This window comes from Anguilla anguilla, chromosome 15 (assembly GCF_013347855.1).
Source record: "Anguilla anguilla isolate fAngAng1 chromosome 15, fAngAng1.pri, whole genome shotgun sequence".
Lineage (NCBI taxonomy): Eukaryota > Metazoa > Chordata > Actinopteri > Anguilliformes > Anguillidae > Anguilla > Anguilla anguilla.
In genome coordinates, this window is record NC_049215.1 from 28,167,373 (window position 1) to 28,182,823 (window position 15,451).

Consider the following 15,451-nt stretch of genomic DNA (forward strand, 5'->3'; position numbering starts at 1 on the left):
CAGAGTGCTGGAGTGCCAGGGGTTGCCCATTGTGAACGGGCAGTGTGACCCCTACGCCACCGTGTCCCTGCTGGGGCCCTCCAGGTCAGTACTGATTTCAGGACCCAGTCCATCTGGACGCCTGTTCATATGCGAGTAAATAAGTATCTGCCAGTCAGTCAACCACCTAATCATCTCCTTCCCTCCATCTCGCCCTCTCTCTCCCTCCCTCCCCCTCTTTCTCTCCCTCTCCCTCCCACCCTCCTTCTCATTCTCTCCTTCTCTCTCTCTCTCCATCTCTGTCTCTCTCTCCTGCTCCCCTTCTCTCTCAGGACTGAGGCCAAGAAGACCAAGGTGAAAAGGAAAACCAACAACCCCCAGTTTGAGGAAGTCTTCTATTTTGAGGTTTGGGTTTAAAATTATATACTATATTCTGGAGAGGAAATGGATCGTGGCAGTAAAAGACAGAAATACGCTTTCACCTCATAACAGCTTCCTGGTTCCTCTGATCCACCCACACACACACACACACATGCACACACACACACACACACATACTCACATGGAGGCCTGGACTGAAATATAGCCCCTGAGGGAATTTTGACATAGACAGACACGCAGTATAGGGGCTCTATCTAGGTGGCGCAATTTAGCACTGCCATATGTGTGTCTAAAACACATCAGTATGGGGGGGACAGGAGGGGCAGCTGGTTCCTCTGAGGGCACAGTGGTATCAGAGACAGTTTGGGTGGGTGGGTATGTGTTGGGGTGGGGTGGGGGCGTTGGGGCGGGGTGGGGGCGTTGGGGCAGCTGTCGGTTGAGTTGTTTTCTTTCTGTGGTTCAATCTCTCTGGGTGTGTCACATTCTCGCTAACTTCCTGCTCGTCTCAATATCAGCAGCATCAGTCCCAGATTTAAAAACAAGTCTGTGTGTGTGTGTGTGTGTGTGTGTGTCTGTATACCCGCATGTCTTTGCATATGTGGGTGTGTTTCTGTGTGTTTGTACTACATCATGTCTGTGCATGTATGTGTGAGACAAAAGACATAAAGGATAGAGTTTATATCACCCTTCCCACGCGTGGATACGAAACCTTTAAATCTCAGCGGTGCCACACTAGTGCTCTGTATAAAGGATTCACAAAGTAATGGCCCCCCGCACAATGTACGACCACAACTTCTGAGCCGTTCACATGTGCACAGATCTCCTGCACTGTGAAGGCTTTCATGTTCGTAAGGAGCGGCCTTCTCCCCGCACCCTGCAGCGCGTCACCTGACTGCAGCTTTGATCTCCTTGCAGGTGACAAGGCCCCTTAGCTACACCAGACGGCAGTTTGACGTAGAGGAGGAGGATGTGGACAAGCTGGCACTCAGGTATGTGTGTGTTTGTGGGTGTACATACATGCTGGGCTTGTATACACGTTCTGTGCTAGAGTTGTGTGTATGTGTGTGTGTGTGTGTGAGTATGTGTGAGTGTATACATGTTGTCCTTGTATACATGTTCTGTGAAAGCTGTGTGTGAGTTTGTGTATACATGCCATGCTTGTATGCATGTTCTGTGCAAGAACTGTGTGTGTATGTGTGCATACATACATATATATTATATATTTAATATATATACTTTGCTTGTATAAAAGGTTTGTGCTAGAGGTGTGTGTGTGTGTGTATGTGTATGCTTTGTATACAAGTTTTGTGTTAGAGCTGTGTGTCTGTGTGCATGCGTGTGTCCGTTGTGTGCTGGGTCTGATATTTTGGCTCTGCAGAGTGGACCTGTGGAATGCCAGTAACCTGAAGTTTGGGGATGAGTTCCTGGGAGAGGTGCGGATTCCGCTGAAGGTGCTGGGACAGTCTGGCTTCCATGACGCATGGTGAGTGTGTAATATCGCCACTACTGATGCATGGTGAGTGTGTAATATCGCCACTACTGATGCATGGTGAGTGTGTAATATCGCCACTACTGACGCATGGTGAGTGTGTAATATCGCCACTACTGAAGCATGGTGAGTGTGTAATGTCCCCACTAGTGAAGCATAGTGAGTGTGTAATGTCCCTGCCGGTGGTTCAGTGTGTAATGTCCCCACTAGTGAAGCATAGTGAGTGTGTAATGTCCCTGTTAGTGAAGCATAGTGAGTGTGTAATGTCCCTGCCGGTGGTTCAGTGTGTAATGCCCCCACTAGTGAAGCATAGTGAGTGTGTAATGTCCCCGTTAGTGAAGCATGGGGAGTGTGTAATGTCCCTGCCAGTGGTTCAGTGTGTAATGTCCCCACTAGTGAAGCATAGTGAGTCTGTAATGTCCCTGTTAGTGAAGCATGGGGAGTGTGTAATGTGCCTGCCAGTGAATGAGCCTTTAGCTCTGTCTGCCCTTGCTGATGTGCTTTATCTGCCTGTGGCTCTCAGGTACTTCCTGCAGCCCAGGGATAATGGCAGTAAGTCAGTGAAGCTGGATGAGCTGGGATCCCTGCGCCTCAACATCGTTTACACCGAGGACCACGTCTTCCCCTCAGAGTACTACAGCCCTCTGAGAGACCTGCTCCTCCGCTCGGCCAGTGTGGAGGTAGGACTTCCTGTGTGCGTGCGTGCGTGCGTGCGTGCGTGCAGATGAGTGAGAATCAGTGTGTGTGTGTGCCTGAGTAAGAATATGTATGTGTGTGTTTGTGTGCATAATGTGTGCATGTGTGAGAATCAGTGTATGTGTGCATGAGTAATAATATGTACATGTGAATGAGAGAGCCTCAAGAGTAGGTGTGGATGAGAGAGAATCAAGAGTATGTGTGTGTGTGTTTATGTGTGAATGTGTGTGTTTGCCTGAGTGTATGTTTACTTCTGTTTTAAACTGGGTGTCTCCATGGGTGGAACTGGTGGTTTGACTTGCTCTGTGCTGTGGTTGCTTTCCGCTCGGCTCTGCTAAGTCTGTTTGGTGCTGCACAAGCTGCAGCCAGCCCTTTGTGCAAACTGACGGTCTTTGCTAGGTCCCGCTGTGACTGTGATGGCCCTCTGCGAGCGTGACGCTCCCGTGTCTCTCCCCTAGCCCGTCTCCGCCTCCGCGGCGCACATCCTCGGAGAGGTGTGCCGGGAGAAGCAGGAGGCCGCCATACCGCTGGTCCGACTCTTCCTGCACTATGGGAAAATCGTGCCTTTTCTGGGCGCCATTGCCAATGCGGAGGTCAACAGGACACAGTGAGTGTCCGGCTGCTGTCGGGGTCGGGGGGGGGGGGGGGGGGGGGGGGTTTTGGGGTGGAGTCTCATGGGGAGCTCGGCTGGCTTGTGTATTTCTGCTTAACAGTCCAGAGTTGTGACAAATGTTGGCAAGGACAGAAATCTCACACCTTTCTGGAAATGCAGTTGGATCTTACTGCTGTACTTTTGTCTGTCCAGAGACCCCAACACCATTTTCCGGGGGAACTCCCTGACGTCCAAATGCATCGACGAGACCATGAAGCTAGCCGGGATGCATTACCTGCAGGTCACCCTCAAACCCATCATTGACGAGGTGAATGCAACCCCAAATCTTATTTGCTTATACCTCTGTTCTCATGTCCCACCACTGCCTTCCACTCCACATCACCTCTTTCCCATCTACTCCCCCTTCCTGTAATTCCCTCCTTGGGGAGAGTTATTGGTGTCTCAGCTGTAAGAAGGCCGTATGCTGTCTGTTCACAGATCTGTGCAGACCACAAACCCTGTGAGATTGACCCAGTGAAGTTAAAGGAGTCTGAGAATCTGGAGACTAACAGGGTGAGATATGAGGCTTCCTTCAGCATGCCATTGTGTGCAAATTGAGCCTTTCAACTGTGATGGATGTGGTTCTGACCAATCACCATGGTGCTAGCGGAGTTTCTAACCAATCACCAGTGCCAGCTGAGGTTCTGACCAATCACCACAGTGCTAGCTGAGGTTCTGACCAATCACTATTCTGCTGGCTGAGGATCTGACAGGGGCACGCGGTTCTGTTTCTAGGAGAACCTTCGGCATTATGTGGACCGGATCTTCACTGTCATCACCAAGTCTGGCGTCAGCTGCCCCACTGTCATGTGTGACATCTTCTTCTCCCTGAGGGAGTCCGCTGCCACACGTTTCCAAGGTAACCAGCATCACCCCGTTGCCATAGAACCCCAAAGCAGTCCTGTCCTGATATATGTGAACAGTAGTGACAGAAATGATGCCACTATGATACTGGACCAAAAAGGCAGAGAAAAAAATATTTCAGTCATATGGAAACCCTTTGTATTACTTCCAAGAGTAATGAAAACCTTCCATAAAACTAAGAACAAGACCAAATGTATTTTCCCATTCCAGAACTAAACAAAACTTTCGAGATTGAGTCCAGAAACTACAAATTAGTGGCTTTGGGGCTGATGCCAATAACAAGACTGTCTCTTAAAACTCCATCATTGGCAAATCCTCTCCCTTAACTTGACCCGAAAGTAAGGATTAACTGTATATCCTTTGCACTCCCTCAGTTTGAGACATTTCTCCCCCTCCTCCCTGTAGTCTGATCACCTCTTCCTGTTTACCGTAGCTGTCTTTTCCAGGGGTCAGTGCTGTAGAATCTTGATGAGTAGACTGCCATCTGCTGGCCAAAACTTATCACTGCTAAAAAGCTAAAATGTACAGCCTACTTACATAGAGCGGTATTCTTGACTTAATTTCCAATTTTACTCAGGGTTCTCTTCCAGTGTTGATTTAATGTGTAATTGTGAGGGTTAGTGTGGATGCATCGTGGTAGTTACAGGAATGCGAATACACCTGCAGGATCTAAAATGTGTTTGTTCCAACAGTTGATCAAGATGTCAGGTACACCGCTGTCAGCAGTTTCATCTTCCTGCGTTTCTTCGCGCCGGCAATCCTGTCTCCTAATCTTTTCCAACTGAGGCCACACCACCCAGTGAGTACACGTCCTCATGAACCGCCCAATCAGTGCAAAGCCTCATTATTTCCCCCCATGCTACACAATGACTGCTCTCCCCACACAACTCGATGACTGCACACACCCTTCTCATTCTCACATCACTAGGGAAGACTGCAGTGAATTATACATATAAAGCTGCTGGTATCTAAGAATACTTTTTTTCCTCACCTTACTAATAAGATATCCCCAGTCCTCAGTTTTGCTTCATATGGGAGACTGACATAATGGGGCCAGGGCTTGTGTGTTAGTCATCTATCCAGTTCGATTCAGTGCATAACTAGCATAGTCCACTACATGACATTGTGAAAGTCTTTTACAAATACACCTGCACCCCTAGACAATCCCTCCTCTAACCCAGTCTGACAAACCCTCCTCAAATCATGCCCTGGTAAATGTGAAGCCTCCATGCAGCATACTGCACCCCAAGATGTGCATTAGTAAGCATTATTCTGCAGCAGTGTGCACGTATGGAGTGAAGCGTAGTGTGAGTGCTGTACCTAAAGGAGATTTGGGGGTGCGTGAGTGGAAGAGAGTGAGAACTCACCCGTGTGTCTCTCTACAGGATCCGTGCACCTCTCGAACCTTGACTCTCATCTCCAAGACCATACAGACCCTGGGCAGTCTCGCCAAGTCCAAATCTGTGAGTCTGCAGCTGTTGTGATATCCAGTATCTAGATGCTCATTTTCACTTTGCAGTTGGACAGCGGGATGGGTCATGCCATGGGTTCATCTCACAGACCCATATCCTCACCCTGCCTAGGAAATGCAGGCTTTTCTAATTCTGTCTTTTTTGGGAGGGGGGAGAACATAGTGACTGCTCTCTCTCTCTCTCAGAATGCAGTCTGGAGGGAGAACTAGTACTTAACAGCATACTAAGATAATGGTGTGATGAATGGTTATATGTCAATTTTGTAGTTTTCATTGTATTGTTTTTTCTTTTTTTGTTCGTTTCGATTTTGCTATTTTGTTTCCTGCTATTGAGGGTTGGTGGTGTGAGACTGGGTGTGTGTATTTTACAATGAAGGTTTTGTTAAGACTCTCTCTTGCTCCCTTTCCACAGGCCAGTTTCAAAGAGGCCTACATGGCAGCGTTTTATGACTACTTCAACGAGCAGAAATACGCGGATGCTGTGAAAAATGTGAGTGTTTCCCCTTCTGCGACGCGTCAGGATGAGCTGTTCTCTTCATTACATTACATTACAGGCATTTAGCAGACGCTCTTATCCAGAGCGACTTACACAACTTTTTACATAGCATTTTTACATTGTATCCATTTATACAGCTGGATATATACTGAAGCAATTACGGTTAAGCACCTTGCTCAAGGGTACAACGGCAGTGTCCTTACCCGGGAATCGAACCTGCGACCTTTCGGTTACAAGCCCAGTTTCTTACCCACTGTGCTTCACTCTGGAGACAGGCATCTGTGGTCAGAGCGCTGGCCTCTGTGTGGGAGGTGTGCACAGACCGCTCTCGCTATTGGCGCTGTAGTTCATTTCACGCTTCTCTCTTCAGTTCCTGGACCTGATCTCGTCCTCCGGGCGGTGGGACCAAAAGAGCATCGAGACGCCAATCATGCTGAAAGAAGGGTGAGACACAGAGTTGACGCTGTGTTACATTACAGACTTCATCGTAGTCATAACACTAGGTTAGGAGCCGACTAACAGTTTTTAATAACTGCTGTAATAACAGAAGGGGAGATCTTTGTTTCCTAGAAGAATCTTGGCATTCAAGTCTGCCACTGAAAAAATGAGAATATATGATGTCAGCAGTATTAAACAGTGTCATGTTTTTTTTATTAACCATCATGGTGATGCCTACGTGGTGAGAGGTGAGAGCTCATGTTGACTGAACCCCTGTATTTCTTCTGCTGGCTGCAGGAGTGTAAAACTCACAGCTAAGACTTTTGATGGGAGGGGCTCCTGCAGGTGAGCAGCTGGCTCTGTCACCATGTGACCCTGCTGTGCCCTGACCTACAACCCTCAACCCTCCACTCTCCCCCCTTTCCCTCCCCCACACACATAAACTCATAAAAACACTGAGGCTGACAGCACAGTTAGGCATGGCATTCTTCATATGGGTGACCATTTTGGCTCCCGTTTATATGTGTATCAAGGAAACAGTGTCATTAGGAGGCATTATTCCCAAAGAAACCTGAGGAAATAGTGGGGAAGATAGGCCCCATTGCTTCTGCTCTGTGCACTGAGGAGACAGCAGATAGTGGGCCAATGTTCATCATCACTTATTACACTGTGTCATTTGCTGCTGATTCGTCCAGAAATGAGAAGCTTAAAGTTAATCATGTTCACATAGCAAAATCAGGCGTTGTATTCTGAAATTCTGAAACTCCACCCTCGTAATGTCTACAATCTCAAGCAAAACTTTGCTAGATTCAAAATTCATTCTGTGTCATATGTGACACATTTTCCTGGCAAGTTAGAGCCAAGATGCCCGCCCTGGAAACAGCCCTTTATTCCGGCCAAAAATGTCTTTATTTTTATGTGGTCAGGTCAAATTTTCAGAAGAGCTCCTCTCGCACTCCACACCGCTTTTTACAAGGCTGTCATTCTCACTGATGGCCCAGAGTGCTGTGGAGATCACCATGTCACTTTGGGTAGGCTCACTGACCCTAGATAAGTACATAACTGGATCCATGTAATAAACACTAGTGGATCTGCCCAGCATTTTGCCTAAACTGATGTCCACCATCAAGCAGAATGAGTCTTGTCAAAGCGATGTATATAAGCATATAAAGATTCTGCCCAAACCTTTTAAAAAATCTCTCTGTGCACAATAGGGTTTTGCTCCATTACATGAAAAAACATCCTCCCAGTCATCTTTCATTTCCAAGCCATTTCACTTCCCTAAAACACATATATAATACACTGTGTTGCTGAGTCAGATAAATTAGTGTTTAGCAGAATATTTTCTACTTTTGTATCCTCAGTAGTGAGTTGTGTGTGGCATTGTGGTTCCCCTGGTACAGCCCTCCATAGTGTTCCTGCAGACTGCCACCCACATCGACACAGGGTCATGCAGGCTCTGTGTTCACCTCAACGTGACCACAACCGGCCAAGCTGGTGAGATCCAATGTGGAGCCAATGAGGTTGACCGTAACTAAAACAAACCTCTGGTCCTGTTGTGGTCACACTGGGAAACCACAGCTTCCCGCTTCCTCCACAGTCCAATCCCAACAGTACTATCTATGGTATAGACCGTCAAGATCATCCTCCAGGAATGTGAACCTGGTCACAACCAGGAAGATCCATGGTTTGAATGGAGTTAGTCAACCACTAACTTCTCTTTCCCTTCCCACCCTCTCTTCCTCTTTTCTGCATTCTTCAGATTCATGATCAAAAGGGCTCAGGGGAGAAATCGTTTTGGTCGTAAGAACTTCAAGAAGAGGTGGTTTCGTCTGACTAATCACGAGTTTACCTATCATAAAACCAAAGGTAACTCAAAAGGTTTGTTGGGACTCTTTTTAATCACCTTCTCCATCCATTCCTACTCCCTAATTTCCTTGAGGTTTATTATGTGAAGTCGTTGCAAGCAAGCTCTGATGTTGGTGTGTGGTTGTTGGGTAATGTAGTCTCAGGGAGCATGGTGTTCTGTTTGTGTGCAGCTGTTTGGTATTTGGTGCTTGTAGGGTAATGGAAGTACAGTGAATCTTCCCTGGTGGCAGTGAGTGGTTCTAGAGTAATGTAGTCCCCAGTGACAAGGCTCTTTGCTACATGTTGACTAATGTCCCTGTGAGCAGGTTTTCATTTTAGTGTGTGGTTGTTCAGTAATGTAGTCCCAATGAACAAGCTTTAGTGTTGGTGTGCAGTTGCTGGGTAACGTAGTCCTGGAAAGCGACCTCTGATGTTGGTAAGTGGTTGTTGGGAGTGGCTGCAGGGGCTGGCGAGTGTACAGAAAGCACTGGCTCCAGCTATAGCTTCACATGTGTTTGTGATTAACACTCCCGGTGGGAAACTGCCGCCGGGCCCCCTTCTTAGCTGGTTTGAAGATGGAACAAAACCTACGCACTGGAGACTGATACAGCCTGTACTTATACACAGAGAATGAGTAGGTACATGGCCTCAACTACAGAGAGACTGCACACCACTCTCCCTTCAACAGCAGGACACACACAGGGATCTCAATGGAATTCACAAGCCCGAGAGGGGTAGTGAACACTCTAGGCTCTTGGCCAGCTAGTGCTACGTGCCAGCTAGGTCCTGAGAACATTGCTGTTATACTGGGGGGGCTGTGCTGTGTGACAGTTATCTCCAGCTTCCACACAGCAGGAGAGCAAATTCAGGATTTTAACATCCTCCCCCCACTCAGAGCCACCCCCAGCATCCTACTCCAATGGGGTTTAAAGCCAGCTCTTCAAAATACTGGCAGGAAAAACATAATCCAGTGTTTGATCACCCCATGATGCTCCTGACAGACTGGTGTATATGCAGGCCTCCGTCTCTGCTTTAGACCTGCATGCATCGTTACTAGCTTTCATCCTTTCCGGCCTTGCCATGTTAAGTGTTTTTTATCTCTGCCCTGATCCTTGGGATGGAATGTGTCCAACGCAGTCCCATTTAGAGTATGTAACACTGTGTTTGCAGGTGAGGCAGCTCTCTGCAGCATCCCCATTGAAAACATCCTGGCAGTAGAGCGACTGGAGGAGGAGTCCTTCAAGATGAAAAATGTAAGACCCCCCCCCCTTCTATGCAGAGACCCAATTCCCCATCAGAAGCAAAGGCAGCAAAAACAATCCCTGCATACAAAGACACAGATCCAACATGGCAACCCCTGCTCACAAAGACAGTCTCAACACAGCAATTCCCAATGTGCTCTAGATCAAACACAGGAATCCCTAGTCATAAAAACACAGTCAACACAGAAATCCTCACTCACAGTCACATACCACAATGCTTTAAACCTAACTCACTGAAAGCAGAACTCCATAAGGACTGCCGACTAGGCTCAGACAATAACCCATTCTAACAGACATGAATCTCCATCCTCTTGATTAGGTCATTCATACCCTCACCATGCATCACATATATACAATTTACCATATACAAGGTATTTTCATACGGACATGCCTATTGCTTTGTCACAGTATATTCAAGACCAGTTATGTATTTAGAGTACTGCATTTGTGGGTCCAGTCCTTCACATGTGATTAATACATTTTTTTGTCCTCTGTAGATGTTCCAGGTAATCCAACCAGAGAGAGTGCTCTACATCCAGGCTAACAACTGTGTGGAGGCACGCGACTGGATTGACATCCTTACCAAAGTCAGCCAGTGCAACCGCAAACGCCTGAGCACTTACCACCCCTCGGCCTACCTCTACGGACACTGGCTGTGCTGCAAGCTCTCGGCCGACACTGCCCCCGGCTGTACACCCTGCACAGGGTGAGTCGCAGCGAACTCCCGTCTACAGCCCTGTCTCTAATTGCCCCTTGTGCATTTGGCTCACTCGATTTGGGAGCCATGTTGAGCGGTGTCCCAAAGCCTTGCAAAAACAGATTTCAGTAGGCCATGGTGTTTGAGAGCTTTGTGTGCTTGTCTGTCCTCAAGGCCAAATATGTTTGCTTCGTTCCAAGCCAAGGCTTGCAAGTTAACCATAACCACCTGGCAAATAGATGTGTGTCCACACACTGCTTTATATACTCACACTGAAAATCAAAGTAAGATAAGTCACTTCCCCGATCACTGTTTTCCTTAAATGGCACTTTCCATCATGGAAAAACAGTTCCGGTCAAGGCCTTAGTTCTCACAGAAAGGCAGCGCAGCTGTTGGAAAGCAAAGTGAGAAGAAACAGTGGGTGGCTTCATGCTTTTCCTTATTTTTTCTGGCTCGAGGGGAATATTTGTCACTTGATATCTGTTATTGCCAAAGAGAACTTGGCAAGGAATAAATGAAAACAAAGCCACAAATGACCAAACAATAAAGCAAATGACGGAATGTCAAAACCATGCTGCGACAACAGTAACGCGATTACCGAATTTGTAGAACAAGAACAATTGCATTCAGTCATGTGGTTAAGTTACATGTGAATTCCCAAATAAATTTTACTTACTCTGCTGCAACAGCGGCCTGCCTGCAAACATCCAATTGGACGTGGACGGAGACCGTGAAACAGAGAGGATCTACTCCCTTTTCAGCACCTATATGTCCAAGCTGGTGAAGATGCAAGGTGAGGAGCTGTGTACACGACTTTCACAATCCTAACAGAATCTAAACAACAGAGATTCTTTTATAAGTCTCTTATAAAAAATTGCTGGCGTTTCGTTCCTAGGAATGCTCACACTACTCATATTGTCCCGGTGGGGGGGGGGGGGGGGGTCACATACCAACATCAAACAAGTTTGATATTCTCACAAGTCACAGACTAGCTTAAGACAGGCTCTGGAGCACTGAAATTGAGTCTCTGACCATCTCTCATTAACCGAGAGTCTGAGTCGGATGTAAGCCAAGATCAGGCAAAGGATTTTCTGAAGATCTTGAAAACTACAAAATCAAAACTAAAAATCCTGTAGTGTATGCTAGGCATAAACACGTGTCTGTGATTGGCTGAATGCGTGTCCATCTCATGCCTCTCTCCGGCCCTACAGAGGCATGTGGCAGCAAGTCAGTGTACGATGGGCCTGAGCAGGAAGAGTACTCCAGCTTCGTCATCGATGACCCGCAGGAGACATACAAGACGCTGAAACAGATAATCTCATCGGTGCATACGCTGGAGCAGGAGCACGCTCAGTACAAGCGTGACAAGTTTAAGAAGACCAAATACGGCAGTCAGTGAGTGTCCACGTGCCCGTCCACCCATTGTTCTTTGACTACTGAATGGCTATGGCTGGATACAGCAGCCATTCAAGTTTTGTTTGTCAATCAAAGCTTGCATGCCGTTCTGACATCATACATCTACCAATGAAATTGGTCTCGCTTACCATACTCATTAACTAACAGCACTGTTGTGTTGGTATATTTCAAAAATTAACATTTACAGCAAATATTAACCCTAAGGTGTAAGATTGAAATGTTCTTAACTGAACATTCTAATGCTGATCACTGCGGTAACTGAAAGAAAAGAGTTCTAGAACGCTTCAAAGAGCTAAATTATGCCATAGAATGGTTTTATTTCCAAAACTCTTCTGGTATTCAGAAGATATCTAGAACTATCTCACATGAAGGAACCATGTAACATTATGCATCATGGTAGCAATGCCTCTAAAGTCACTTTCTAAAGTATCTCATCTTAATTAAGGCCAAAGGTCTTTACATACCACATATTGTGATAAAATTAATGTATGTGAATTTAAGGAATGTCTGCTGGTTTTATCTTCAGGATAAGACGTTGTTAGAACCACAACATGTTCATCAGTCTAAAATGTATTTTTGTTTGCCATTCTTCGCAGGGAACATCCCATTGGAGACAAGGGCTTCCAGTGCTACATCCCACAACAGTCAGAGAGCTCGACGTACTCCATTTGACTACGCCTACTGTTGCCAAGGCACCCCCAGGGCCACCGTGCTGCCAGCGACATCCCATAATGGTTTTTGAAGAAGGGAATTTTATGTAGCGGACTGACCGTTTGAACCCTTCAGCAAGAAACCGAAGAAGTGAAGGATGACAGAGAAGGAAGAAATTGTCAAACTAACTGGAGTTCTCTTGTATGACATATGAAAGGACTGGTTTTCACCGGATGTGACAGTGGCCCTGCACTTTAATCATCCTGAACTCCCGGATGATGTAATTCTGCCTCGTGTCACATTTTAAATGTTGTTTCAATTATGATTTTTTTTTATCTGTTTTGAGGATCAGTTAAATGATCTCCTAAAACTGTATTTTACGGAAATGTTTTTTTAATGTTAATATTTCCACTGTATTTCAAAGTCTCTGCGACTAAACTCCAGGTTCACAGAGACAATGTTTCATTCACCAGGTGTTACAGGAAGTGAGCCGTTCTTAATTAAGCTTGTGTTTCACCCAGCGCTGAATGCCTGCGTTTGAGTTCACATGTCTGTGAGATCCTGGCACTTTTTATAGATAATTAGGTAATTAGATCCCTACTGCACTCCAACTGATTGGTTTGTTTATTTGTTTAAAATACGGTTTAAAAGAAACCAGATCCAGGGATATGGCTCACCTGTGTGTACATTCGCCTCGTAAGCCTCTGGAACCAAACTCACAACACACACAGTTCCATAGACATTTCTTGTGTTCATGAGGGTAAAGTCTGCACAAGACCTGTGCTGGCCTACTGTTCTTGGTTTATGCTTTCTGTATGGACTGAAAGGGAATGAGACAAACTATCCAGATAGAATACAGATTTGCGGTGGAATCCGCAAAGGTCTGGTGCAGAACTGATCCTCATGAACCCTGTGATATATTTAAATAGCTAAATGCTCCTCTGCACCAGCGCCCTCGCACCTTCTGCAGGCAAACTGTTACAGTATTTTTCTGTCCTTTCCTCTAAAAAAAAGTCTGTGTGACTATTGTAACCCTTGTGATCATTCCTTGAACCATTTCTGCTGTGAAACATTCTGGTCAATCCCGGTGACCTGACAATGGTACATAGTGTGTAGCTGAGTGCCACATCACCCTGGGCACTGCGCTACAAATGCACTTCTTTGTGTGATAAAATTGATTTTTTTTATTTTTTTTTTTAAAACCAGGCTGAAATGGTCTGACCTTTCCGTAAAGCAATCCCCTGTTCAAACCTGCCATGAGACTGCTTATGACAGAAAAGAGTGGCCAGCGTACATTACTCTGTATCTGAGAGACAGCCGGAGGACCGAGAGCCAGGAGACCACAGTGTCCACTCGGGGAAAGTGGCAATTTTGAGTGCCCTCATTGGCCAGCGCATCGATGCCCAGAAATACTGGAGCACATCAAGGCTTCCTCTTTATCACTCATCCTTGGACTTTTGTGTTTTACGCGGTAAAATATTTCAGATGCTTTTTTTATGCCACTGTTTGTGCTCTCAAAACATTTCTGAGTTTCTGGGGGGTTCGTTCTCAGGAGAATGAGCTTCCCTGTCGTCGTCCCGACTTCACGAAATCCTCGTTGCTGTGAGAAACGTGAGATGGAGAACACGCTGAGCGTGCACACGCATGTGCAGCAGTGTGTCTACTGTAAGTGTCGCAGATTGAGTTTGTGATAGTGAGTGCATGCGAGTGTATCGAGTGAGTGGGCGCTGCACGTGGTATCAGATCAGTGTTTTAATAGGGAAAGACAGTTGTAGCTTGCGATGTGCTGGTGGGTTACGGATGGGGCAGTTTTTTTTTTAAATATGAAATGCAGCTGTGGAGGGTGGAGCTCAAGTTAACACCATGCCCTCTGCATGTCACAGTAGTGTTAAGAAGCTGCTACAACCTTACGGTAACATTACAGTGTCTCAGTGCACTGTAGTTTCCCCTCTGTGCACAATATTTTCACTGCACTGTGGCAGTGTTCCTGTGAGGCTGTGATGGCTATTGTTTGTGTTAACCCATGCAGACGGTCTGTTCTATGTCGAGTTGCAAGAATATTTTCTCTATGCTCAACCAGTTTTCCTTTTGAGGACCATGTAAAAAGCAATGAGTTTGATCCATTGACACCATGTAGCCCGCCCTTGATGCACACTGTGCATCATGCAATAACAATCGCCAACCATCACTTTTATAGTGCAGAATTCCCTTTGCAAATGTATTCGGCCACTCAATGCGACCCTGTAATTGGAGCTCCCTGAGAAGCTCCTCAAAAGGAAAACATATTCAGAAGTGATAATCCTTGTATTTTATATAAATATATCAAACGTACAAATTGTACTGAGAGGCTTGTGATAAATGTACAGAAGTATTGATGAAACTGTTGATAAAAAAACTTTTTCCTGAGTTGCTAAATGAATGCGATATTAATGCTACTGGTGTGGACTTGTGTTTTTTTTCCTTACTGTGGTGTAAGATATAAATTGTCGTATTTGACATTGATTCATAATTGAAGTTATGAAAAGGGGAATTGTTGCAATATGCTCCCCCACCCCCTTCCAAAAAAGGGAGTGAAGACATGCCCATAAACATAGGAGCACAATACACAATTCTGCACTTAGGGTCATACAAAGAGCACTTATCCAACAGGTCTGCACTGAATTTATTTTGGGCTGCCAAACATATGTTTATAATGTTTATTTTTTCTGGATATTCATGTTTGCACTTTATGAAATTATTTTTAAAAGTCACAAATAGTTCAGAATTTATTTGTCTTAATTCCAAAATCATTCTTTCCCATTTTCTGTCACGAAAATAACACAAGACACAATTTCAGTAGATAGGAACTATGATGATTGTGAGAAAGAATTATCTTGAAGAAAGAATCTTTAAGACCTGTAGCATGGGCGTCTATGTGATGGTGATGGATATACTGTATTTAACTCATTTTACTCTCTTTAGATCTGCTTTGAAAACGTTTAGAACAGGTGGCGTAGGTGCAGTAGGTTAAAACTAGAAGCACGGGATGGCACCAGAAGCAAATTCCTCAAATTAGGGTCAAGGTTACTAACCCCATTCCACAGTAAAAGTGAATTATTGTATCCACTAGAA

At 45.7% G+C, this 15,451-nt stretch overlaps 1 protein-coding gene across 4 annotated transcripts in view; it reads left to right on the forward strand.

Moving 5' to 3' along the window:
- rasa3 (RAS p21 protein activator 3) overlaps nt 1-14,775 on the forward strand; it is a 52,259-nt gene extending 37,484 nt beyond the window's left edge. The window contains exons 6-24 of one of the 4 annotated variants that reach the window (XM_035394044.1): nt 4-84; nt 312-384; nt 1,276-1,349; nt 1,739-1,843; nt 2,373-2,529; nt 3,004-3,152; nt 3,351-3,465; nt 3,636-3,710; nt 3,933-4,056; nt 4,751-4,860; nt 5,447-5,524; nt 5,945-6,022; nt 6,399-6,472; nt 8,229-8,335; nt 9,485-9,567; nt 10,074-10,282; nt 10,963-11,066; nt 11,485-11,668; nt 12,286-14,775. In XM_035394044.1, the coding sequence (XP_035249935.1) occupies nt 4-84; nt 312-384; nt 1,276-1,349; nt 1,739-1,843; nt 2,373-2,529; nt 3,004-3,152; nt 3,351-3,465; nt 3,636-3,710; nt 3,933-4,056; nt 4,751-4,860; nt 5,447-5,524; nt 5,945-6,022; nt 6,399-6,472; nt 8,229-8,335; nt 9,485-9,567; nt 10,074-10,282; nt 10,963-11,066; nt 11,485-11,668; nt 12,286-12,361 (2,056 nt within the window). In that variant the 3' untranslated portion in view covers nt 12,362-14,775. Of the gene's footprint in view, nt 1-3; nt 85-311; nt 385-1,275; nt 1,350-1,738; nt 1,844-2,372; nt 2,530-3,003; nt 3,153-3,350; nt 3,466-3,635; nt 3,711-3,932; nt 4,057-4,750; nt 4,861-5,446; nt 5,525-5,944; nt 6,023-6,398; nt 6,473-8,228; nt 8,348-9,484; nt 9,568-10,073; nt 10,283-10,962; nt 11,067-11,484; nt 11,669-12,285 lie in introns of all 4 variants that reach the window. The other 3 variants (XM_035394042.1, XM_035394043.1, XM_035394045.1) reach the window with 3 other exon arrangements.
- The last annotated feature ends 676 nt before the right edge of the window (nt 14,776-15,451 follow it).